The sequence below is a fragment of the Agrilus planipennis genome, unplaced genomic scaffold (genome assembly GCF_000699045.2).
Source record: "Agrilus planipennis isolate EAB-ADULT unplaced genomic scaffold, Apla_2.0 scaffold15, whole genome shotgun sequence".
NCBI classification, from domain to species: domain Eukaryota; kingdom Metazoa; phylum Arthropoda; class Insecta; order Coleoptera; family Buprestidae; genus Agrilus; species Agrilus planipennis.
In genome coordinates, this window is record NW_020438871.1 from 1,804,817 (window position 1) to 1,830,767 (window position 25,951).

Genomic DNA, 25,951 nt, shown 5'->3' on the forward strand with positions numbered 1-25,951 from the left:
TCCGTCACGTACGAATATTAATCCATGTAGGTACGCCAATCTACGCTTACAATAAAATTATGTGCCCAAATGGAGCCAGGCACGTACCTGATAGAAAATATTATAAATTTAGAAATGAGAAAAACATCAACTGATTGCGAGACGAATAACTGACACGATCACGTAGACATATGTAACTACCAAATTCACCCCAAAAAAGTGAATTTTTATAAAATAATAAATATTTTTAAAAATAAGAGAAATACCTATAAATAAATATGAATATAAGAAAATAACAAAGTACGTCACTGTGTTTATCTGTTCGTCCAGTAAGACAGGTGTTTGAATAGGGGGGATAGAGGGAGACCAGTGCGTGTACAGATAACTACCTGTCCCCCTCTTCCACTACTCTTTTGGGTACCCTAACTAACAATCTGCTAAGTAAGAATGGGTTTGTGATTTTTGGGTTCGGCATTAAGTGAAAAGAACAAATTTCGAATGGTGTTCGTTGGATTAAAGTGCCATTTAAAATGGTGCTTAGAAAACATTACTTAAGCCTTATGTGACTGTATCGTTGTTATTTCAAGGTTGTTTATAATTGTACAGTGTGTATTATTTAAGATGTTCTGATAGCGTGTAGTGTGCAAACTCAAGACCATCTTGATGCATAGAAGCGAGCATGAGCACCAAGGGGATGTAAGTAAAACTAATTCAAATAAAAATAACGTAAGTTTTAAGTTGCCTTATGTTTTGTGCCTTAAACGCATGTCCGTTTCAACGCACGAGTAAGTTCAATATAACAACCTTATAAGATTTAATATCTTACTTTTTCGGTTACCTATACCGCATTCCTCAGTTTCTACACACGTTTAGGTACATAGAATTTCTGTTATAGCGGTATTCGACTTCGATATGGTGTTTCAAAACCAGCATGTTCTCTTAAAAACGCCAATTTCGTTTAAATAATACCCTAACGCATCTCATTCCATTCAAATACAATTCTAAACGGCGTTAAAAATCAAACTATACTTAATAACAAACGCTTGCTTATATAATAATTCACTAATCTATCGTTTATCTACAATAAATTGATATGCAATACATGTGTTTTTACATGTTTTTATTTTGTTATTGCCAAAGTAACAAGTTAAAACCATAAACACTACCTTTTGTTTATTGTATCAATTGATGAAAATCAAACGACGTAAGTTATTGTTATATAAATAAACGTTCGAAATGCGTGTTGTTTTGTAAAATCATCAATTTAAAACTATGTACGTATTTACATAAACAGCCAAAAAATGTATAAACAGCATTAACTTATATAAATACACACTATAAAATGATGTAAAGATAATATACTATAGGTAATAATTTTTTCATCTTTAAGTACCCTATCATTTACTGTAACCAATTTTATTCGTAAGTACTTGAACTTACTATTAGTGACTGACTGGGTTTAATTACGAACGCTATTACATATCTCACTTACAATTAGCATATTTATAATTAGCCACTTCTCTAAAATGCTTAATTAATATTTAAATCTCTTCTTTGTAAATTACTTTTTGATTTGTTATTCATAAAAGAAACAACCCAAAGTTCTACAGATGTTAATAATAAATTTTGTTTTGAAAATGTAGTACCTAGGTACATGCATGTAGATATATACAAATAGTTTTCTTACAGTAGGTACCGATTTAAAATTAGTTTATAATTATTATTACCACCACAATAATCATACTTTTTAATATCTAGATATCTATTTTTATATTTATGTATAGACAAATAGACAAGTATTATGAATCCATAAAAGTATTTATGTGCTTATATCCAATTTGGTTTTTACGCGATCGCACAGTGTAATGAAATTTACGTTGAAAAAAATCCGTTAATTTTTGTAACAATAATAATCGTAGGTACGTGAAATCTAACATACGCGTTAACTTTTATAGGTATAAATCGATTTCTAATTCATGAACTATCAAAGAAGTTCTAGTTCAATAAATAAATTAATTAAAAGCAATTTTTCCAGTTAATCAGTTGATGCCGTTTCAGTTATATTCCTTTTACAGGTTCATTTTTTATCGAAATGAATTGTAAAACTGTGTCAGTTTCACAACTAATAAGTACCTACATTGCTCATAAAAATGCAAGGCGTTTGTACGAGACACGTATTAACACGCCTGCACGCTAAATGTTTTGTGTTAACATTTCGACGGACTCGACATTGTAATTTCTCATTAATATTGGGACTGTTGATGGGAAATTACTTTGTACTGGTACTGCGAAACCTGCTCTTTATTAGGCTCATCTCCTTGCTTTCTGCATACACTTTCTACTTTTTATTAGGGCTCGGCAATGTATCGATTCGAATTATTTGAATGGAACATCCATAATTCAAATATCTGGATATTCAAACGCCTAAGTTCCAATTTGTTTTCGAATAAAAATTGTTGAAGTTTGTACATACCGCACAGTGAAGAAATTTCCTGTTCTATATTTATAGTGTTATGAATGAATGAAGTCTTTTTTCAATGTTATTGTTATTAGACATAGGTATCGACTACAAAGTGTCATTAAATCGGCATTTTGCCATCTAGAGGACTAACGGTAAAACTTTTAATACATTCTGCCATACTATACAAGGCATTTAAGTTCTCCGTTAATTTAACTGTATAACTAAACGTATAATTGCCGTTTGAATGGCATCGAAACTATCATTCAATTAAGTGCAATCTTTGAATATTCTGTGTAGAAGGACCGAAGAATTTTAATCAGAATAACATACCTACACCACTTGCAGTAATTAATAAAATTACGTAGAAACTCTAACCGGTACCTATATACTTACATACGGAGCAGATAACATAAAGGCACTTAGGGCCCCACGAAACATGTTGAAACATATTTTCTCTCTATTACCGCGACAGAATTTTTATAAGAATGTTTTAACTATTAACATCTTTATAATAATATGTAATTTTTTTTAGATAAGCCCCCTAAATTACCTAATTTGCCTCCTCCACTTGATAGAGGGGGGGGGCTTTTTATTTGTACCTACGGACAGCAAATAAAAACAAAGTAAACTAGCTATAAATCCTCAACTCATACATGTCTCTTAAAATGTACCTTAATCTTAAATCGATAGCGTCGTTTTCGACATCTTATTGATTTTAAAGGACAAAAGCTTGTTTTAAATTCACATCGTTTAATAAACGATGAAGTACGCCTTGTTCATCCCTAATAAGAGAAAATTACAACTTTCTAAAAGCAGGCGCCTTCCATTGAGCGTAATTATTCCTCAACAAATTAAAAATTAAAGGCCAAACTTTGCCGGTACGTTGCAGATAATGTACAAACTCAATTTTAAACTGGTACAGTATCGAGAATGTTAATAATATGTGATTTTAATACCAGCAATGGCATGTGGCGATAAAGAAACAAGAAGGACTAGAAACGAACTAAGGAAGGTTTTATATCCGCATTTCGTGGCTCTGTTTGTCAATAGAAGCGTCTACGTATGTCTGTCCTTATCCGCCACCCCCTATTCGCGTTAGGGTAGTTTCATCCCTAAGGAAACGAACATAGCGCCGGCGTTGAGCATCCGGAACGGCGTAGTAACAATGGTGTAGGGAAATTCTGACCCAGAAAAATGAATATCTCGCATCCAAGTCAATGTTTGTACCTAGTGGTAAATTCAAGTGCTTCGTGAATTTAAACAGTGCTTAATAAGGTCAATTTCTTGTGTGTATTGTCCATCCAGTTCGTGTGCCGATTAATAAATATTATTCTTTTCTATATGACAAGCACACAGCCTCATTTTGACCTACATCAATGTATAAAATTCAAAATACTTGCCGGTTTAATTATAGATCGTTTTATTTTCGTTACCGCACATGGTAAACTAGTGCAAACTTGAAATATTTTTAAGATGGCAGTAAATTAAGGTCGTCTAAAAATTAACGCGAAAATGTTTAGTTGTTTGTGGCATCTGTGGGACTGGTAAATATATATAATATACACCTATTCGTACACATCCGTTCAGCTACATTCTCAAAATGCATTTCAATTTCCTTTTGTTTATGTTTTTCTAAGTGCCCGTTATAAACGTTTTACAACCTGAATTTTATTGTCCACGGCACGCAGTAAGCATTAGCCTATTTATTCTCTTTTTGACACCTGCTTCTCTCTTTTAAATGACCTATATGTTTTATCACTTTTTGCATTAACATTAGCGCTGTTACAATCGAATAAATCGATCAAGATCATTAAAAATGTTTTTGCATATAGGTGCGTTAGTTTTTATTTAAAATTTGGCGATCAAACTCCTTTTCATTCCACTTGCAAGTTACGTCATTAGACAAACTTTTTTACAACCGAAATACAATAAAAATGTTAACTTTTACTTTAATGTATGCTTATAGTTTAATTTTTTATTTCATTTGGGTAATTACTATTATATGCCTTCATTAAAAAAGGCACAAAGAGAAAGTATCGCTAACTTTATAAATAAAATCTATAATGATATAGGTAACAGTATTTTCTTCAGATACTTATGTATATACCTATCAAATAACAGATTTAAACGGAACGTTTTCTCTTATTATATAGTTTAGCTTAATTGGTTTTCTAAATAACGTTTTTCCGTTTTGTGTTGCTGTTACAGNACTTTATAAATAAAATCTATAATGATATAGGTAACAGTATTTTCTTCAGATACTTATGTATATACCTATCAAATAACAGATTTAAACGGAACGTTTTCTCTTATTATATAGTTTAGCTTAATTGGTTTTCTAAATAACGTTTTTCCGTTTTGTGTTGCTGTTACAGTACTAAAATACGGAATATGTAAAGTATCATACATTAGCGTTACATATCGTATAAACAATTAATAATAAATACTTGTATTTAAAATGCAAATACAAAATAAAAAATACCTATTTTCATCTTCCATTTAAATACTGTTTCGAGAAAAGCATTTTGTATTTTATTTAAAATACTTTTCCAAACGCATTTTCTATTTGTAAAATGGAAAATAAATTTTTGTCGTTAAAATTTTTGCTAGTATCACTGATCAAACATTATATAAAATGATGAATTAAAGTTGCTCACATTGGCAATTGAAGATATTAGAAGCTTAAAAAGGGGACATCGAGACATTCCATGAATGTCTTCTAATTCTTTAACTGAAGAGAGCCCAAAAAATTCTAAACTTCATGGAAATGGATAATCTAAAATATTGAATCGATATTGTTTTCCGGGTTCATTGTCATGGTCCATGGAATTTCCAAATTGATATCAGCAACTGCCAAATCATCACTTATCGTACCTTTAGCGAAATTCTACGAATTACGACAAAACAGCCCGCAAAACAATATTAAATTGATGTACGCCAGCTATGTAAAACTGAAAACTACAAGATGGTGTGCTAATAAATGCATATAATCCAAAATTCTTTGGAAACGATTCGAAAAACTTCACTTATTAGATGGACCCAAAGCTAAAGAAACTATAGATTCCATTTCTTTCTCTTATTACAATGTGTAAAAGATCAGAAAGAAAATGGGGTTGTAAATAGTTTGATATAAAATGATTGATGTTGATTTTACATCAATAAAATTATTTGCAACCCTATTTTAGCTCTGATCTTTCAAGCTATCATCATCATAAGGTCATCAGTCCTTAGACTGGTTGGACACGTACCTCCACTCTTTCCTATCCTGAGCTAAACTTCGCATTTCCCTAAAACTAGAACAGCCCACATCCTCAACTATTTGCGAAGAGTAATCTAATCCAGGTCTACCTCTACCCCTCCTAACTCCTGTTTCTGCCTCTAATATGTCTCTGACTAGACCTTCATGCCTAAGAAGGTGTACTACCAACCTATCTCGCCTATTTTTTATTGACATCCATAGAGTCCTCTGTTCTCCTATTCTTTCCAATACCTCTTCATTTCTAACCTTTTCCACCCACGATATCCTCATCATCCGCCTATAACACCACATTTCGAACGCTTCTAACCTTTTCTTTTCCACCGCTCCCACTGTCCATGTTTCACACCCGTACAACGCCGTGCTCCAAACATACACCTTTAGCAACCTTTTTCGAATTTCTAAATTAACCATTCGCGAGCATAGAAGAGACTTCTTCTTTCAAGCTAAACAAAACTATTTTGTATCATCAGTATCTTTTTTCCAAATTAAAACGGGTGACAAAGGCAAATAAGGAAACATATAGAAGAATTATTTGTTGCTTGAACTAAAGAAACTATAACTTAAATATAGAAAAACTATATCTCAATCACTTCAAACAGAAAAATATAAATCATACTCAATCTTCCCAGCTGGTAATATTTAAAATAAGCAAAAGCCTGCAAGATTTTCTTAAAAAATATTTTATATCTACTCAAGTAAATGTGGAAAATTAAATAGATACCTACTACAAAAAAGTATTTATTGGAAAAAACTATTTTGAAAATACGTATTTTGCATTTTAGCATTTAAAATACAAAAGGGAAATTATTTAGTATTTTACATTTGAAATAACAAATCAAAAAAGCATTTGCATTTTGTATTTAAATACTTTTTGCACATCTCTGATAGTTTCAAATCATTAAAAATACGTATAATCAATAACTACTGATTTTCAGGTTGGACCCTACTAGCATGGAAAGTAAGAAAAGCACATACGCTAACTCAGGAACGGTACAAGGCAACGAATCTATATCTAATGAAACGATTCAAAAGCATGCACTTCAGCAAAGTAGTGCCCCACAACCACTGAGGTTACTACAGTACGGTTTAAAAGTCCCTAACCACCAACACACTCAGTTAAACCAAACTATCAAGCAGCAACAACCTCCCCAACGAAATTTTCATATACATCAGCATCTCCACCAACCGCAGGTTCCTTACCAACCCAGTGCAGCCCATCAACATCCGCAGCAGCCGTTTCGCCAAGTTCAAAACACTAATGTTTACCAAAATCAATTGTATCATCAATATCAGACTCAACATCCCCACGAGCATATTCAGAAACAGCAAACGAGTCAAGGCCAATCCCCTCCTCAAATCAAAAATAATCTGAATCAACAAAATTCCCAAATATGGGTCCCCCATCAGGCTCCTACGCATTATCACACCACTCATCAACTCAAAGGGGAGCAAAATGTTACGAAACCAGCCGCGTCAACGACGAAACAATCGAAGGAAATTGAAAAAAAGAAGTCTAGTGGAGGGAACTCTCAGCAACAGTTGAGATCTCCTTCCGCCAAAAGACCGATTGAAGCCCCCGTCACTATGCAGGGGTGGCTTCATAAACAAGGGTCAGAAGGATGGATGCTTTGGAAGAAACGATGGTTTGTCTTGTCAGAGTATTGTCTCTTTTATTACAAAGGTATGCCCCCAAAGTTTCCTTTTTCTTGCCCTCGAAGTCCGGTGATTTTATTAGTTTAATTTAATAGGTCCAGAAGAAGAGAAATTGCTAGGATCCATTCTTCTTCCTTCGTATAAGGTTTCTATATGTACTCCTGATGATAAAGTGAACAAAAAGCATGCTTTTAAATGCGAACATGTCAATATGAGGACGTACATTCTTGCCGCAGATTCCCACGAATTAATGATGCGATGGGTTAAAGTGTTAGCGATGGCTTGTAACTTACAAACTTGCATGTAATTCTCAAGAGAACTCTCTTTGCGTTTCACATCAGTATTAACGATAGCTCCTTGTTTTTTAGGGAATCTGAACAGCAGCAGCAGCCAATAAGTTATTCTGCAGATCAAAGACAACCGGAAAATTTGACTTCTAGCAATTCTCAAGGCAGACAAGTGCCTAGATTAAGAATAACTTCCAATCATACGCATTCAATTGACAATACTACTGACATAAGTAATCCAAGTCAATACGAATCAAGTCAGTACTCTCAACCTCTTTATGCGAATGCTCCTCCTAAACCTAGACGGTTAACCGATGGTTGTTCATCTCCCAGTCCCGATATTATTGAACGCTACAGCGTGGAATCAAAGTACCTTGGTCACCAATGTCCTCCACAGCCGATTTACATATCGAGAAGTTTAGAAAAATCGCCTATCAACGTTTATTCGAATCAACAAATGGAACACTATTCATACAGCCCTAGACCACCACAAATGTATCAAAAGCATCCCCTCAATTCTCCAGACTTCATTAGAGATCAAAACGTGATGGTTCAGTGTATGGAAAGAAGAACGCCTGACACTTACGGAAGATCGAATTTGCACCATGTCAGAAGTCTGCGTAGTTCCGATTATGAAGACGTTTATGGTGACCATTCGATGTATAAAAGGCCTCTTAGTCCTGTAGCTTATAATAGTGGTTCTAAACTGAATCCAGCGGCGAATGTGGCCGGACAGCGACCGTACACGCCCATTTTTATACAAGGCCCTAAAGATAATCTTCAATACATGCCACCGCCTCAAATGAGAAAGATTCCTAATACTGTTCCTCGTCCTCACAGTGCTGACTTCCTAGAATACGAAGTCAAGCATTCTGAAACTAACACTATTGTGATGAGACAACCGAGGCCTAAATCTAGCTTAGATATAAATAAAAATGTAGCCAATGATAATTATTTTTATTCGGAGGAAAGGTACGCGGAGAAAATGCGAAAATCTTCACAATATTTATCGAAAATGCCGAAATACCCTCCTCCGCCTTCAGAATATGCCAGTGTGCCTCAGAAATCTCCTTCTGGAGAATCGAGAAGTCCCTATTTTTTGATGCGTTCCAGAACGCAGCCTATGGATAATTTTTTGAGAAAAGAACCTCAAACTGTTCGGAGTGTAAGTGTACTTAGTGACAGTTCGTTGTCTAAAGAACTTGATATAGATATGCGAATGAGCCCGAGAAGTCGCTTTGAAGGAGAAGCCATCAGTCCCGCTCCGCGATCCCGGTCTGAAAACTACGATCAATTTACAAGATCTGCAAGTGCAAGGCTCGCACAAAATTTCAATTCTGCTGAAAGAGCTTACTATGCAAGCAGAGTGAATAACAAAGACGGAGAACGAAAGGTAATATAATTGTTGGTGTTTCTTAATAATTGCATGAAAATCGTTAATTAACTGTTCATTCTAGAGAGAAGAATCAATGAAAAGACTACTGGAATGGAAACAGAGAATGCTTCAATCTCCGCTTAACCGAAAAGTCAGTCAAAACTCCAGTAAAGGGATTTCAAATCGTAATCTCTATTATAAAAACCACAATGCTTACCAAGAATGTGGCAAATCATTCGGTACCCTTCCTCAGTACAACAGTTACTCATCCGATGACGAAGGTAAGGCTTTCTAACGTTTATTACAATAGAGTTATTAATGTGTAGAAAATTCCTTGCAAATATAAACTTCTTATGGCATAATGTATTGAGAATTTGTTGAAAATTAATAGTTGTTCATCTTCTGCTTCATTCACTTTAAAAAAAAATGCTTTCGATTAGATCGATTCTCAACGACAGTTATGCCTTTGGTTATCTACGCCTTTTGTAGTATTTAGTGGGTTGTACAGGGTAGTATTTACTGGTCCTTCCTGCCTGGATTAGCTTGGGTCTTCCACTTTTCTACTAACTCCTGGTGGCAACTTTTAACTTTCGACTTCGTTACTAACAGGCTATTTTCTTTAGAAATAAAAGAATTTATTTGTAAATTTTTTATGCACGGTCAGAAAATGAGGACGGCAGCAAAGAAAACGTACAATTACAGGCAGGACGGACCACGGAAGGGTTTGCCGGCATTTCCAAATCTCACAGTTCTGCACCTAGTTCGTATACCACTTCTTCTAACTCTGATGTGCCCTTTGACAAAAAAAATGACACGACGCACGATTTTAAAAATTCTCCTTGCACTTCTTCCGAAACTTCTAACTATACTTCTTGTAGTACCCTTAAAAATGACAAAAACGAAAACTCACCCCGAAATTCTTTATCAGACGATATTTTCGAGAAGCCTTTAAAAATTTCCAATAAGCAATTTACCCACACGGCTTTAGTATCTAACTTACGTTCAGAATATTCTAACAAATTTGAAAATAGCCCATCCATGACAGAAATCAAAAGCAACGATGCTTTAGTAGTGAGTATTTTATCTGAATTTGAAAAAAACAATCAATTTGACGGTATAGAGAAAAACGAAGATGACGAAAAAGGCGATACCGTTGAGGAAAATTATATGACAATGACTCCTAAAAAAAGCGTTCTTGGACCAAGCGAATCTTTTAGCGAATTAACTGTTTTAGAATTAGAGGAGAATCCTTATGTCGAAATGACGCATACCATTAACACTTCCATGTCTAAATTAAACGTCAATTTATCTGAACCATACGAATCGCAGCCTTATGAAATGATTTACTTCCCTTCAACTAAAGCAGAACCTGTTTACATGGAATTAAATCAGAAAGGCAGTTATTTTTCGAACAGTACCACCCAAGAAGAAAAAGGCGAGCTTCCAGATATTTTAATGGCATCACAAAATAAAACAAAATCCAAGTCTGATAGTTCCGACGCTGATGATGAAGCATCTAAAGACTTAGATTCTTTGGAAGCTCCTTGTCATCCCCGTTTCAGTTTGTCCGACACTTTCCGACCAGCTTCTTATTATTTAGGACCATGTCGAATGGCTCCCGAATTCCAAGATAGTTCCGACAGTGAATTGGTGTCACCTCCGCCGATTCCTACGTCTCCTCCGCCAATTGACGATTTAGAAAATGTCGAAGATTATCCTGACGATAATTTCACAGGAGGTGATAAGAAGATCGACATTTTTAAATATTCTAATGCAACTACTAGAAATTTTGGAAGCCAGCAAAAGGGCGAAAGTGAAGTTGCCAATACAGCGGAAAACAACTTGTATCTTACAAAAAGCGGCGATAACAACTCATTGTATTGTTTAAATGGCGAAGCAAACAAAACGACGAGGAGACTGTCACAGACAAGCGACTCCGCTGTTGAAATTCGATCTGGCACGTCTTCAAACAGTAATCTACCAGAACACACAAAAAGAAGACCAGTTTCAGAAATGTCGAAAGAATTTTACGAAAACTCTCAAAGAAAAAATGCGCATTTATATTCAAGATCTAATAATGATCCTTTTAAAAACGCGGAACGACTTTCGCCAGGCTGTCAGTACGAAACCTTTGGACAATGCAAAAAGCAACATCTCCACAATTACGAAAATATGGTAGTTGTTAGTGGCATTGAACGACAAAGGAACTTAAAAGGGTTGACAGCACCTTCTCCGAAAAGAGACATTCAAAATTCGTCGTCAATCATTCAAGCATCGCATTCTAGAGAAAACAGTAGAGATACGGTCACTAGTGAAACTTCGATTCGTACTTTTAAATCAGATTCCAGCGGTAGATCGTTATTATCCCCCAACGAATTTGCTCTTCGAGGACATTCAAGTAGTCAAGCTTCCTTACCATCCGAAATGTCAAGAATATATATCCGAAATAGTCCATGCTCAACACCAAATGAAAGCGCGTTAAGCGTTGAAGAGCCAGTTTCAATATCGTTATACTTTCCAGAAAGCAATCAGAGCGATCCCAACGGCACTACCTTAGGAACCCAACCAGCCCCTTATTATTACTCAGACCTTTCAATCAACACTTCTCACACCGGAAGTAGTTCGTCTATTCTAACACTGAACAATCAAAGAAATGCAACCAGCGGAAGTAAAAAGGACATTTCTAGAATAACGAATCCAATTAGATGTAACAACCAACGCAGAAACTTTAGACAGTCTTCGCCCAGAAACTTTTTCAACAATTCGTTCAAGCTTGCAGCGGAAGCTAGATCAGCTTCTGCCGACTTTCTCAACATAGCCGATAAGAGTGGTAACATCGACAAGAAAAATTTGTACGAATCGGACACACTGAAACGTCTAAAGATGAACGATTCAAACTCCAGTTTGCAATCTAAATCCGAGTTACGTAACATTTATCCTTGCAGTAAAGTTGACAAATTCAATGAAGAAATTGAAGTAGACGCAAACGTCAGGAGATCATACTCCTTAGAAGGTTTATTAGAAAACGTGTTAAACGACAGTACTTTTAGAATGCAAGAAGAGATGCAATCGAAAGACGACGAAGAAGAAACGATAGAAACGCAACAGAATGCTGCAACGGAAGGAAGTTACGTTTGGGAAGAAGATTCAGTATGGTACGAAAGACTTCGATTAGTAAGTCAAAGACATACAAGATCGCTGGATGATTTAGACGCTTTGACAGAAACAGAAAAGAAAAACAGAAAACAACCTCGAGGAATAAGTAGAATGGTTACATATGTAAATGACTCAATGTTTAACGTTCCAGTCCAAGACAAAGGCCAAGAATCCGACGATGCTAAAAAAGAGTACAGCAACGAAAACGAAAATAGCAGTAAAGAAAGTAGTTTCATTATTGATAGAGAGAAACTGAGACAATGGGATTTTTTATCCAGCGCGCCTACTGATGCAGAAGTACAAATATCTCAACAGGGTACACCAGGGTTAGCAAATAATAATGTGGTTGCAGAAACAGGTGCAAGAACTAGTACCGTTTCCGAGATCACTGAACAAGCCAACCAACAACCAACAGGTACCATAATTTGTATATTATTTTTATAAAATGTACTTCGGATATACATGTAAATAAATCATTTACCACAAGTACATAATATAGACGACGCGGCGTTTTGTACAGGAAGCATGCGAAATTTCATTGCTTTAACACTCTTAGCATGATCTGTGAACGATAAGACTACTACTGAGAGTGAAAAACATGGAGTTGTTCGGCTATTACTCGAAAAACTAAACACTACGAATACGGAAAGATATCATAAATATATTGCAAAAGAATACACATAATTTTTATATTAATTGATAATAATCTAATTCTAATTAAAATTATAGATAATTTTAGTATAAAATTTTTTAGCATCTGGCTCAATATCTATTAATACCAGAGACACCTTCCCAAAAGCGATACCAGGGAAGAAAAAATGGAATCCTAATGCCAGACCTATGTACTCTAATGCCATTTCAAATAGAAATTTAAATGACTCTCCTAAGTATATACAAAAAAATATTTTTTAAATTGATTTTATATGTTTTAATCCTAAAAATTTTAGGACAGACCCTTCTCATCAAGGAATATATACACCCCAAATGCACAATCACGATATGAATTCAAACACTTCTCAAAACAGCAGTATGAGAAGGGTAAGTACAAAAACAAACACGCGCACATTGATAGTTGATTTTTACTGTTTTAATTCATGTTAAAATAAAATTAAAGCTTTGCACTGCCTCATGATCCTTCAACTGATAAAAGGAAACATGAGTCATTGCGTTGCTTTTGTATGATTACTATTTGTTTAGAAATAATGTCATTTCAATAGACTAATCATTCGCAGAATGAGGAAAAAATTAATGTATCAGCAGGGGAATTACTTGGTAGAACGCACGAAGAGCTGGTTTTACTACTGATCCAATTGCGCAGGCAAAACTCAAATACGTTTAATACCATCGAGGCGTGCTATAATGAAATTGATAATATACAGGTCAGGATTCGAAAAACAGAATTCATGTTCTGGTGACTAATACAACTAATAATAATCTGTGGGGTGCAGGTTTTATAAACCTATAATTTCTACTTTAACAACTGTCTACCTTTATTTCTTCATATCGTCGAATAGTTTTTAAACGAACCTATTTAATTAAGTTATAACGACAAAAACTTTATTATTCTTCCTATAAATTATATAAGTAACGTATACAATGTACATAAATATAAAACTTGTTTTCCATCCAAAACTGAAAATATTCTCACATAAGTGATCTTTACAGAAAAAAATCCCGAAAATAGATGCTGCAAAGCGCTTGGAAAATCTTCAGAAATTAGAGCAAATCAAGCAACATTTACTAGAATTAGAAAAACAAGTACGTTATTTATATTAAATACGTAAAGAAAAGCATATTATTTAAGATCGAATTTTTTAGTATGAAAAGAGCAAACCTTTGGTAAACTTGGTTGATAATATGGTAAAATTGGGATCCCTGTATCGATTCCCTAAAGATCGCATTAATTACGCTCAGCTCAAAGATAGGCTCGAATTTAATCAACAGATTCAAGAACGAAGACTTTTAGCGGAAGAAAGGAGAGATTGGAACCGCTTGGTACCTGACCACTCCGAACTTCAAGCAAAAGTACAACAGCTTTATCAACTAGATAAACTAATTCAAGAAGAATCAGAAACACTGCAAGGACTGCAACATGACAAAGAAGAAATAGAACGAGCTTTAGGGGGTCTTCGAAATAAATTGACCAAGGGATTTAACGATCCTGCTAAAATCCAACAGGTCAGAAAAGAACAAATGATGTTAGAAAATGAGTTATGTAGAGTCCATGCCATGCTTGCTCAAAATTCTAAGAAACTGGAAGAGACAGTAGCGGGAAACGCTACTTTAGAGCAAGAGTTACTAGTTTTAAAACAAAAACTGCAAAACAGCAGACCACAAAGAAGTTCGCCACAGATTTCAAATGCCGGTAAGTACACGATCAGTTTTATTTTTATATAGGTACATAAATGAAAATAATACGGATTATTATTATAGGTGACAGTCTACCATGTGCTTTAGGAACAAGTGCCATGTTAGAATCAGATTTACATAGAGTCCAGCAAAAAACGGGAGATTTTCAAAGACAAAGACAAGAACTGAGTATGCAAGTCAGGCAGTTAACAGATCGTTCTAGCAATCTTCAGCAGTTAAGGTCTTCGGCAACAACACCCGTTCAAAATATTCACAACCAGAAAAAGAAAATTCATTCGTTATGGCGAGAAACAGACCTAGATACGATGCACTCTGTAGATCATGGCGATTTATGGGAGTCGTCCAATGAAACATTACCGGTGTCAACTCTCCATTCAAGTTCAGAAGGAACACAAAACGTGGACTTTGAAGATTATCAGCGGGGTTTAAAATCGAGCGATTCCGCTAGTGACGACACTACCTTAAGTTCTAACATTATTCCTCATGAAAAGCAGGAGATAAAAACGGTAAGGATTGTCAAAAGAGAATCTGAACGCAGGCAGAGAGATCGTGAAAAGACAACGGTCAACGGAAAATGGGATACTGTTCTGGAAGAGGACGATTCTTCCTGTTCAAGTTTGTTCAAACCAGCACCTGTTCAAAAAACAAAAAGCGCAATAAATCTAGGCTCTTCTGAACAAGAACTGCTATCGAGGCAAAATTCGCTATCCAATCCCAGTTTGCACGAAAGCTATACGGATACCCAAACTTTACCGTTAACCCGCAATCCCCACGAGTTGTCTCCCATATTTAAAAGTGAAGCAGCACGTCAGATTATTATTGAAATGTCGCAAGAGACCCCAAAAAATAAAAACAGACGAGCGGTCCCAAAAGAAAAAAGGAGACATTATACAGCTCCTAATAATGATTTAATAATGAAAAGCCTAAATCAACTTCCCACCGACGATAAAGCATTCGACAAACTGGACTTAAATAGTAGACGGGCTAGGGATGATTTAGACATGGAAAGAGCTTTAAGGCAGCGTATAGATACTCCTGATGTAGTAAGGTCGACGCTAAGTAACAAAGAACTTAAGTATAATGAAAACACTATAGATAACATTCTCGGAACGCCAAACAAAATTTTTATACCTGAAAGATATATTCCTGAGCAACTTCCTCAATTATCATTCGAAGAACAACAACACAGATTAAGAAAAGTAGAATCTATCAAGAAAATGCTCTCTGATACTACAGTGATTAGCGGAAGTTCTGCCAATTTGGCATCAGGTAATTCAGAATTTCAACTGTTAATTTTAATTAATATGCGAGCATGCATGTATTTTATTTTATAGAGAGTACATCATACTCTGGAAACTCATCCAATAACATAACGAACAAGGCAACGTCGAAAATGATAGAAGAAAAAAAGCAAAGAGAACACCTCTTACAACTAAACCAAATATTAGCTAAACAAGTAATGGAAATGAGCAAAATTGTTGCAGGTAATTACATGAGATATGCAAATTACGTTTTCGTTTTATATTTTGGTTTTATTTGATTTATTAAAATCTTGAACCGCTGTTTGTTGCAACTAGTGTTTGATTTTGTAGGTTCAAGCAATACTGCTGAAGAATGAATAACCTGCCTGCTGTTTCATTTTTAGTTAAGGTGTGTTTATTTTTATTTAATTTACCTTATTATTTTTGCTTGATGCATGCCGATTTTTTCTTTTTTTTTTTCGAAATTATTACTCTCATTTAATTACATTTTTATGAATTTATTTGTAGCGAAAGCTCTTGCGTCTTTGCCCCTGGAAAGAGAAAAATACAATTCTGAAGAGGAAGAAGATTATTCTCCAGAAACTCCATTACCTTTATACCAGCAACGTGATAATTTTTACAGTTAATTAATGCTACATGTAGTTTTGATCTTTTTTTTTTGTACAAAATGAATTATTGTGTTCAGACAAATTTAAGTTAAGGTAAATTTACAAACAGTATTACTGAAAGTATATATACTATTGTAATATATAAACTGAGTGCCAGACAATAACTTAAATTATTTTGTAGATATTTAATTGTTAATGTTGTATAAACTGTTGTTAAGATCAGTCATCGTTATATTTAGTATAAATTGCTCAATTTTATTTTAAATGCACTACTTATAATATTTATCAATTTAAATGGTGAAGGTCTACAGAAAATACTAGATATTCGAAGTGACTAAATGCTATCTATTTTAAAAAATACAAAGTAGTTCATTAAAGCTCTTTTTTGATATTTTTATTATTATTAATACAGAGCGTTCTCTATTTAAAATTAAGATTAATGTAATTATAAATAATTATGTTTTAGTCTGAACTACTCTGTATTTTTTATTTGAAATGAGGTCATTGCCATTTACTAAAAACCAAAGTTAATGGCTTGTAATATTGCAATATTTTGTACACAATTTTATAGCTGATAGTGTATATATGTATATACATAATATATCAGATATATAATTTAATAAAACGTTGTTATAGATGGATGTAGAGCTCTTATACATATATATATATATAGAAGAATGGTCAATTATTTATAAAACGTTTTTATTGCCGAATTCGAACTAAAAGTAGGACTACCTAATTTCTAAACTAATAAGGAATGTTTAAGAATAACATTAAATAATAAGTAAACAATATAAACTATAATCTTCAGTATTTAAGTCACTTTTAGTGACGATAAATGTGTTAAAATTAAATACAAGCAAATCAAACCTGTCAATTTTGGACTGTATCATAAACACTTGTGAATAAAGAAAATAACGGTACTAAATGGTTTAGTTTATTTATTTACATACAACATATACATAGGTAATAAATATTTTCACAATGAACAAAATACTTCAACCACATTTTAATTTTGCTTTGTTTTACTATCTATGTGGCATTTTTTCAGTTTCATCAGTAATATGTAATATATGGTAGGTGTTTAAAAAGGAAACATACTAAGTAATGTCATTATTTTGCTTTACCCTGAGCTGCCACAGCTTCCATTGCCTTTTTAACAGTTTCAGGATCTCCCAAGAACTGAAGACTGCCATTTTCAACAGGTTTTAAATTTTCATCTAATGTATAAACAAATGGAATACCAGTTGGCAAATTTAATTTCATTATTTGCTCATCAGACAATTCTAAAATTTATAATTAAATACATTATTCAAGTATCATGCTACAGCATGTTAAAACTATATATTTATAATTTATTATTTACTTACGATCAAGATGCTTAACTATTCCTCTTAAGCTATTACCATGAGCAGCAATTAAAATTGACTTTCCAGCCTTAATTTCAGGAACAATATTATTGTTCCAAAAAGGTAATGTGCGCTCAATAGTAAGCTTGAGTGACTCAAATTTTGGAAACTCTCCTGGTGCAGGTCCATCTTTGTAACGCTCATCTTTCACAATAACATCATAGTACGGGTGATCTGGTTCCATTGGAGGAGGAGGTACATCAAAACTTCTACGCCAAATTGCAACCTGCTCTTCACCATACTTAGCAGCAGTTTCGGCTTTATTTAAGCCAGTTAGGCCACCATAATGTCTCTCATTAAGACGCCAAGTTTTAATAATTGGAATGCTTTCTTGACCAATTTCCTTTAAAATCAGTTCCAATGTCTTTTGAGCTCGAGTTAACACAGATGTAAATGCTAGATCCAGTTTAACCCCAGCATCTTTCAATGCTTTTCCAGCACTAACCGCTTCCTGAGTTCCTTTAAAAATTATTTAATATGATCTCATAGAATTATTACAGTCGGTTTCATTTACTAACTTCCAAAATAAGCGTTTAATTGATACATAATTTAATTTTGCCCCCTATATAATAAGTAGAGGTCGTTCAGGTCACACACAAATCGTACCTTTTGAACTTAAATTGGCGTCGTACCATCCACAAAACAAATTCTTCTCGTTCCATTCTGATTCTCCATGTCTTACCATAATAATCTTATACTTAGCCATTTTTAAATTAAACGATTTTACAAACCGCTTTAACACAATTTTTTCTTTCTTGCCTTTCACAGTCACACACCGGTTTAGTCAACAACACTAACCACTAGCGACTCCACGACACTTTGTAGCAACGACAGTAACTACGGCAATTTTAAAACCGCTTGAACAATAGCCTTGATAACTATAATAAATGATATGAATGATAATTTATGAGTAATAAGTATTCAAAGTTTCCAAATGTCACCGAAAGTATTCTGGCAGACTAAAAAAGCACATGGACATTATTCTACTTTTATAATATCCCACTTATTGCCACACCGTCGTTTTTAATCGGATCTAGTCCTGGCCCAATCCTTCGTTTTCTCTCTTTTATGACCTTTTAATTCATAACATTTTATCCAACTCATTGTTACTTCTCAGTTGGATATAATTATTCAAAACTGATTGCATTTTAATTACAATAAAATATAGATTGTACTCAGTACACTTAGCACACTGCAAAATTACAGGTACCTGTATTTTTCACAAACAAGCACAAAAATTCCCCACGCGTACGCTGATTCGCAACTTTATAACGAATGTTTCCTTTAAACTTTTCCGAATATTAAAACCTCATTCTTTTTCAAATTACTTCAAGTATCTCATCTGATATAAAGTTTCCTTATTTCGAAAAAGTGTAAAGAACATTTTGAGTTCTTCATCAGTAATTTATAGTATTTAACAAGTAGATGCCTTTATAAGGCCCTCAACAACTCATATCTGTTTAAAAGATTGTATTAACTCACATATGTTGGTAATTGGTGAACTGGTGATTCCCTTCACTGCGTCCTGTCCCATACCTAAAACCTACCTAAAAGAGGAAAAACGAGAATTAATAGATTTATGGCTTTAATATAATAAAAGACTTTCTTTTCAAGGAATTCATTATAAAAGGAAAATAATTTTAAGTTATATAAATTGCAAATTTAACTTTATGATTAGTTACCTTTGATCCAGTACCTTAGTATGCTTCATCTTCCTGAATAGAAACCATGTAGTGTGAGCTGCTCCATGTCCATATGCACTTCCACACAACACTCACTTTTCACTTAAAACATTGATTCTGGAACAAAAAAAAACATATTAGATGAATGATAGAAATATGTGTAATTTAATACGTATTTATATTGTGTCTGATTTAATTTTGTATTGTATTAAATATTACCCATGTCAAATAATAATTCATCATTCGAAGAAAACACATGCAAATGGTCATTTATTTAATTTTGTAAAAAAATCCTTCGAAATAGTTTAATATACAATAATTTCCATCACAATATCATTGCAATAAAATCAAAGTTAGATACCTAGAAGGTAAAAAGATGTATTTTATTGCGGAAAACCACCAACACCAATTTTTCAACTTTTGGTATAAGAGTTTTTCAAGGTAGATTCCCTTATACCAAAAGGCGAAACGTTGGTTTGTGGTTTGTTACAACAAAATATATTTTTTTTACTTTCTTACTAACATTGACTTTATTATAATTTAACATATTATATGTTCCTCTGTAATTCTTCTCTGCAACGTGTGATTATCAAGTACTAATTAATAATTGACCAATTAAATAACGTTTCCTTAGTCGCAACGTACATCATCCTGTAAATACCTCTATATAATAATTAACAAATTCTTTTAATTTTCGTGCAACAGCCTCTTATAATATGTTGCTTTACCTGCTATTAACTCAATACATTAATTAATCTATCCCTAAGTTGTGTTTCTCATTTTTTTCTTTATATTAATCAAATATTAATATAGGAAGTTAAGAACAAAGGTTAGAAATAAGCTAAACTTGGAATATTAGGAGAATTAATTGTTGATAAATCACAAAAAGTATACCTTATGTAACAAATAACATTCCGAATACTTTTTAATCAAAATTCACGGACTATTTACGCGCTGAATTATTAAAACGGACACAATTTAGAAAGACACAGTTTTAGCAACAATGTCCAAGTTGAAAAGAATAGAAAAAAATATGGCCCTGAAATGAACGACGCGGAGTCATCTATTGGAGATTAACAATATTGTTGCTCAGCATACTTTACTAATATTCAGGCAGAAAATAAAAAAGTTTAAAAAACTATCTCCCAAAAGTATTAACCCGTTGAGGATCTTAAAGTATTAATAAAAAAATATTATGTTTTCAAATTTTTGCTCAATATGCTCTTAGTATATTAGAATAAGTATTATTAAGAATTTTTTGTATGCCATAATAATGGATCACCTTCAAGATAGAACACATTATACTACAAAAAGTATCTATAAATATGTTTTAAACAAAAATAACAAAATATAAATCGTTTCAAGAGCTTTATTATTCTACATACTGTAATATTGTTTCATCACACTGTGCCATCATCAAATGATTTGATTTTTATGTTTCTGCTTTCAGTGTGGTAAAACAATATTATAGTTTGTTCAGTAATAAAGCTCATGAAACTATTTATATTTTGTCTTTTTTGTTTAAAACCAATACAAGCTTTTACCATACAAGATATAAATATGTAGGAATGCTATTTTGAAATGTATAGATTCTAAATTTTCTCTAAGTATTGAAATAATAGCTTCCAGTTTAACGCTAATCAAAACAAACAATTAAAGATGAAATGATATTTTTCGTACTTTAATTAGATATGGATATCTTTTTGACTAATAAATTAACATCTTTTTCCTTATTTTGATAAAATACATACAGCGTCTTTCGATATATGTAGCTGTTCCTAGCTGATATAATTATCAATGTTTATAGCAATACGCATACAAAATAGTTATTCAATTAACATATCAATAATGCTGTATTTCTAGTTTATTATATCTTTTTAATAATCAAGGGAAGATGAGTTCAAAGGTTAGAAAGTTAAAGTTTAAAATTATCAGGAAAATCAGTTGATGGTAAAACAAGAAAAATCATACCTTATGTGTTAAATAATATGCCGAACATTTTGTAATTAATATTTACTGACTATTTACACGTTTATTGCTAAATTTATCAAAATGTAAGGACGTAATTTACGAAAACACAGTCAAACTCGAAAAGAATTAAAAAGTGTACGCCCTGTACGAAAAAGCGATGCGAAGAGCCACCTACAGGACATTAATTGAACCATTTTCTAAGCCGACTTTACCAAACTATACGCAAAAATTAAAGTTACGTTATTGTATTATTTGCCCTAAAAAAGTCTTTTTTTAATGTTGGAAATAAAAATAAGAAATAGCAAGTAAAGGTATACACTGTTTTTTATTTCAAAGTTTTCCACAAATAAAGCAATTATGCAAATATCTGTGTTTTATGAAAATTGCACTTTATTTACAAATCTAAATGAAATATATGAGCGTTTAAAACTATTTGTTACCAATTATGAACGTCAATATTATTCATATTAATTAATGATACGCTTTACGGTTTCTGGTTAAAAATTTGGTCTAATTAAGGCAAAATATTGATATTATTTATTATATTAAATTTGATATTATTGTGAAGTATTTTTCATTAACATTATTAAATATTGGATCGTCATAAAAATGATATAGATAAACACAAAAACAACATGCAGATATGATGCAGACGTATTTATGTGGTAGTTATATTGTACACTATGTATTCTTATATATACAGAGGCATATTCATAATTTATTAAAATATGTATGTGTGAGTTGTTTGTGTGTGTAAACTTATGTCAATAAAATCCTTTCCCTATGTGAAATGAGTTTATTAATAATAAATTCTAAAGATTATTTGTATTAGTTCGCATATCTACAAATGTAGAATTCTTGACGAAGACGACTAATTCGCCATTGTTTATAAGCAATTATAAAATGGAATGGTTACGCAATAACAGTTTTATTAGTGTAAATCGACAATCTCGTAATATTTTGAATACAAACGAGGAGTGTGATCCTGGAGCTTGTTATGATAGTTTTAAGGAACATTGGTTACAAACCTATAAAATAATTCAAAGAAGCCAGGTAAAGTAGTAACGTTCTTTTAAGGTTATGTTTGTCTGTAACCATTAATTTATAAAACTTGGTTTAATTGAAATTTTAGCAACTACCCAGTCAAGATGATGTCTTGAGTGTTGTAAATCATTTAGAACAAATGGTTACTTTACTTGTATATGATGTAAAAAAGGCTGATATGGTTGCTAATTTAAATATTAGTGATTCGAAATGTTTGAATTATCTTTTGGATTCAAGAATTTTAGAACAGTTATTTGAATGGGGTATAAGAACAGGAAAGTAAGTAAACAAATTGTCTTAAAAATTGGCACTGTAACTATACTTTATCACATGATTCTTGTAATCAGTAATACCTTCAGTGAGCCTTCACTAAAATTTTGTTTTGTGTATATTTTAAGGTATGCAAATGCAGTCTGTCTAGAACAGCTAAAATTTTATGAAATGTTAGTTTGTCATGTGAGACAACTTCTACTAGCTCATGAAACATTTTTGAGGCCTATGCTAAGGTTACTTAATTCTTGCCAGTCCAATGTTTTCCCAAAAGATGTTGAAAAATGTTTAGTTTCCTTATTATCCCAAATTTGTGTTTTATTAACACAAAACAGTGACATGTTGGAGTTATTTTTTACAACAGAACAGGGACGCCCAAAGTAAGAGTACAATATTTAGTAAGTTGTTATAGTAATGTGATTTTGTTTAGGTTTATAATTTTTGATCTTTTGGTTACTTTCCTTCATCGAGAGGACTATTCTGGAATGCAAGCAAGAGATGCTTTACTTCTCTGTATGTCTTTAACAAAGAAAAATGATCAGATAGCTTCCTATATTTCTGAACAAGTAAATATATGTGTCCTTCTTGCAACAGGATTAAGTGGTCTCTACACTATTTTACCAAATGTACTAAGTGATATAGTTTCCCCTGATTGGCATCGTTTAACACCAGATGATGTAAAAGATATAAAAAACCTTTGTACATTTATAACATCTTTGGAATTTAGCAATGCTGTTGCTCAAGTTTCTCATCCATCCATACAAAAACAAATGCAAGAGTTTCTTCATAGAGGTTTTTTAATACCTGTTCTTGGTCCTGCCCTTCTACAAACAGATCCTGCCGAACAAATTGCTGCAACAGCCTATTTGGAACTTATTTTGAGAACTGTAACCAGCCCCGGTTTACTTTATTCGTTATTGCAGTTTTTATTGCAAGTACCATATGATGGTCAGAAAATGTTAGACATACTTATTAAAAGAATAAATTCTGAAAACCAAATTAGCCTGGTTACAATATCCTTATTTGAAACTATAGTTGATTTAAACTGTGAAGATTTAATGTTGGAGCTGGTTTTTCAGCATTTATTGCCATCACTACATCTCATACTCTCCCACAGACAGAAAATGTTGCTGTTAGATCCCCATTGTCACAGTTTTGAGAAATTTTTAGCTTTAGCACCAAATTGTATTAATATAGAACAGTTACCAAGAATTGATGAAAAACCTATTTTCTGGAATTACTTTGGTGGTCATCAAACTCTGTATGGAAATTATCATGCTTACTTATGTGATGCAAGAAGTAAAATTACTTCGTGTCAAATAGGATGTTCTAACTGGAGTAATTCTTATAATGGTTATGAAGTCCCACTTTCTGAAACAAATTTTTCAGGTATTATCATTAAAAGATTGATATATGTTTAATGTTATATGTACATATATTTTTTTTAGAAGATAATGTGAATAGTTTGCCTTCATTGGGAGAAAGTAGTGGTTATGAAAGTTTAAAAGCAAAACTAGATGAAAATATTGACGAAACCAGTTGCGATCTACCGATTTGGCAAATTTCACAGTCAAATTTAAACAATCAAATAAAACAACAAAGCATGAGTGTAACTTTGACTAATGATAATGAAAATTTAAACTCTACATGTGGCGCGGGGCCTTTTTTAACTGCCGTTTTGGAAAAACTCAAATGTTTTTTATCAAATTCGCTATATATAAATCTCCATCTAACTGGCTTGATTTCAAGGCTAGCAGTTTATTCACAACCGTTACTTAGGTCATATTTATTGGATCATAGTTTAGTTCTTCAGCCAAATATTCCTTCTTTGTTTCAGGTAGGTATTTGTTGAGTTATCAGCTCTACTTAACTAGATATGCTTTGGTGCTGCTGCACTGTAGTCCATTGAATTTTTCTCTGCCAATCGTTTCGCCTTTTCTTGTTTACATCATCAGTGTTAACTTGGTTGAAACTTGAAAGAGAATAATTCCATGGACCAGAAAGAAATCTACACTGACCCCAACAGTCTATAAATGTTTGTTTTTTTCTATTTTAGATAATAGGAATTTTAAAATTACAAATTGACGAATTTATGGGCCTACAACCTGACAGTACAAGTCTTATACGTCAAGCAAAGGAATTCTTACTGGAAAGGGAAACTAGACTGATAAATGCACGTAGAAATGCAGTGGAGAGAAACATTTCATCTTCACCAAGCATTGAAATTGAAGAACCTTTTCGAAGAAATGGCTCTAAAAGAAGAAGCTTTACGTCATCATTTTCATCTATTTCAAATATGTTTGCAAGACGACCGAGCCAAATAGACAGTAACATACCTTTAATAACAACGGGAGAAAGTAGTGTAAGTTATCATATCGCAAAATTTACTCATGCGCAACACGTTGCCTTATGTGCTGTGCTCTTAGACGAGTGGGTTAAGGAATTGGCTGCCCTTGCTCAAGAACATACTATAGCCCAATTGGCTGCACTTTTAAAATAGTATATTTTATCTAAACTAAAATCTATCGTGGTATTTTAAAAGTACAAAACTATGCGGCCCTAAAGTGTTCTCACTAACAAAAACTGACGATAAGAAAAAAATGTGATCACTAATTTTTAGCTTAAGTATGATAATGTCCATAAAGTCGTTTACAACTTTTGCCTCCGTGAAATATACAACATCCAATGGATATATTACATAAAGAAGTTTTGCAACCATTTCATACTATTTTTATAGTCCATGTATTTGTTGCTAGACGTTTTTATTTTATTTTTGTTTACAGTTCATTGTTCTCTTATTTATTGCGTTAGTTAGTCTTATTTTACTTTTTTTTATTTATCCCCAGTGAATATTATGAAAGTAGGTATCTTATTTTTATTGCATAATATTATTATTTTTGTTTCTTTTTACAAAATATGTTTTGTATTTCATCAATTCTTTAAAAGCGTAACTTTTTTTATTCTTTAAACAGTTTTTATTTTCTTATGTGATATTTTGTTTATATGCCCATATTAATATTCCTTTTAGTTCTTAATAATAGATTCTTGTATCAAAAATTGTTATTATATTAACAAAATATTTTTCGATTGAGTGAATTAATGCCGTTAGTTCCGAAGCAATATAAAACCTAGTCTTAAAGGTTAAAATATAATAGATACTTAGGG

General features: G+C 32.8%; 4 protein-coding genes across 14 annotated transcripts in view; 3 read left to right on the forward strand and 1 right to left on the reverse strand.

The window, feature by feature from the left end:
- The window catches only part of LOC108737595 (nucleolysin TIA-1), a 744,862-nt gene that overhangs the window by 281,772 nt on the left and 437,139 nt on the right, over window positions 1-25,951 (forward strand). The gene's annotated exons all lie outside the window — the stretch shown is intronic.
- Window positions 341-16,829, forward strand: LOC108737573. 7 transcript variants are annotated; one of them, XM_018470489.1, is made up of 15 exons: window positions 3,486-3,984; window positions 6,635-7,380; window positions 7,448-7,655; window positions 7,721-9,032; window positions 9,097-9,295; window positions 9,679-12,585; window positions 12,925-13,057; window positions 13,118-13,208; window positions 13,388-13,549; window positions 13,836-13,928; window positions 13,989-14,535; window positions 14,604-15,809; window positions 15,875-16,024; window positions 16,133-16,190; window positions 16,310-16,402. In XM_018470489.1, the coding sequence occupies exons 1-14, from the start codon at window positions 3,953-3,955 to the stop codon at window positions 16,156-16,158; spliced, it is 7,812 nt and encodes a 2,603-aa protein (XP_018325991.1). In that variant the 5' UTR covers window positions 3,486-3,952; the 3' UTR covers window positions 16,159-16,190; window positions 16,310-16,402. The 7 variants fall into 7 exon arrangements, with proteins under 7 accessions (XP_018325988.1, XP_018325987.1, XP_018325991.1 ...); XM_018470486.2 differs by lacking the exons at window positions 3,486-3,984; window positions 16,133-16,190 and adding an exon at window positions 341-675 and having other exon boundaries at window positions 16,310-16,829; XM_018470485.1 differs by lacking the exon at window positions 16,133-16,190 and having other exon boundaries at window positions 3,485-3,984; window positions 16,310-16,829.
- LOC108737580 (phosphoglycerate mutase 2) lies at window positions 17,334-18,692 on the reverse strand. The gene is made up of 3 exons (XM_018470503.2): window positions 18,426-18,692; window positions 17,781-18,278; window positions 17,334-17,696 (listed from the first exon to the last, which is right to left on the reverse strand). The coding sequence occupies exons 1-3, from the start codon at window positions 18,523-18,525 to the stop codon at window positions 17,524-17,526; spliced, it is 771 nt and encodes a 256-aa protein (XP_018326005.1). The 5' UTR covers window positions 18,526-18,692; the 3' UTR covers window positions 17,334-17,523.
- LOC108737559 (UPF0518 protein AGAP011705-like) lies at window positions 22,169-25,945 on the forward strand. The gene is made up of 6 exons (XM_025977916.1): window positions 22,169-22,525; window positions 22,605-22,795; window positions 22,915-23,166; window positions 23,217-24,175; window positions 24,235-24,623; window positions 24,843-25,945. The coding sequence occupies exons 1-6, from the start codon at window positions 22,376-22,378 to the stop codon at window positions 25,284-25,286; spliced, it is 2,385 nt and encodes a 794-aa protein (XP_025833701.1). The 5' UTR covers window positions 22,169-22,375; the 3' UTR covers window positions 25,287-25,945.

Coding starts and splice junctions, on each gene's coding strand:
- LOC108737573 (XM_018470485.1), top strand. CDS start 3,953: ATGTTTAGTTGTTTGTGGCATCTGTGGGACTG. Junction 9,296..9,678: donor TTACTCATCCGATGACGAAG/GTAAGGCTTTCT, acceptor ATGCACGGTCAG/AAAATGAGGACGGCAGCAAA. Junction 15,810..15,874: donor TTCTGCCAATTTGGCATCAG/GTAATTCAGAAT, acceptor TTTATTTTATAG/AGAGTACATCATACTCTGGA.
- LOC108737580 (XM_018470503.2), bottom strand. CDS start 18,525: ATGGCTAAGTATAAGATTATTATGGTAAGACATGGAGAATCAGAATGG. Junction 18,279..18,425: donor CGCCAATTTAAGTTCAAAAG/GTACGATTTGTG, acceptor TAATTTTTAAAG/GAACTCAGGAAGCGGTTAGT. Junction 17,697..17,780: donor AATAGTTAAGCATCTTGATC/GTAAGTAAATAA, acceptor TATAAATTTTAG/AATTGTCTGATGAGCAAATA.
- LOC108737559 (XM_025977916.1), top strand. CDS start 22,376: ATGGAATGGTTACGCAATAACAGTTTTATTAGTGTAAATCGACAATCT. Junction 23,167..23,216: donor ACAGAACAGGGACGCCCAAA/GTAAGAGTACAA, acceptor GATTTTGTTTAG/GTTTATAATTTTTGATCTTT. Junction 24,624..24,842: donor ATATTCCTTCTTTGTTTCAG/GTAGGTATTTGT, acceptor TTTCTATTTTAG/ATAATAGGAATTTTAAAATT.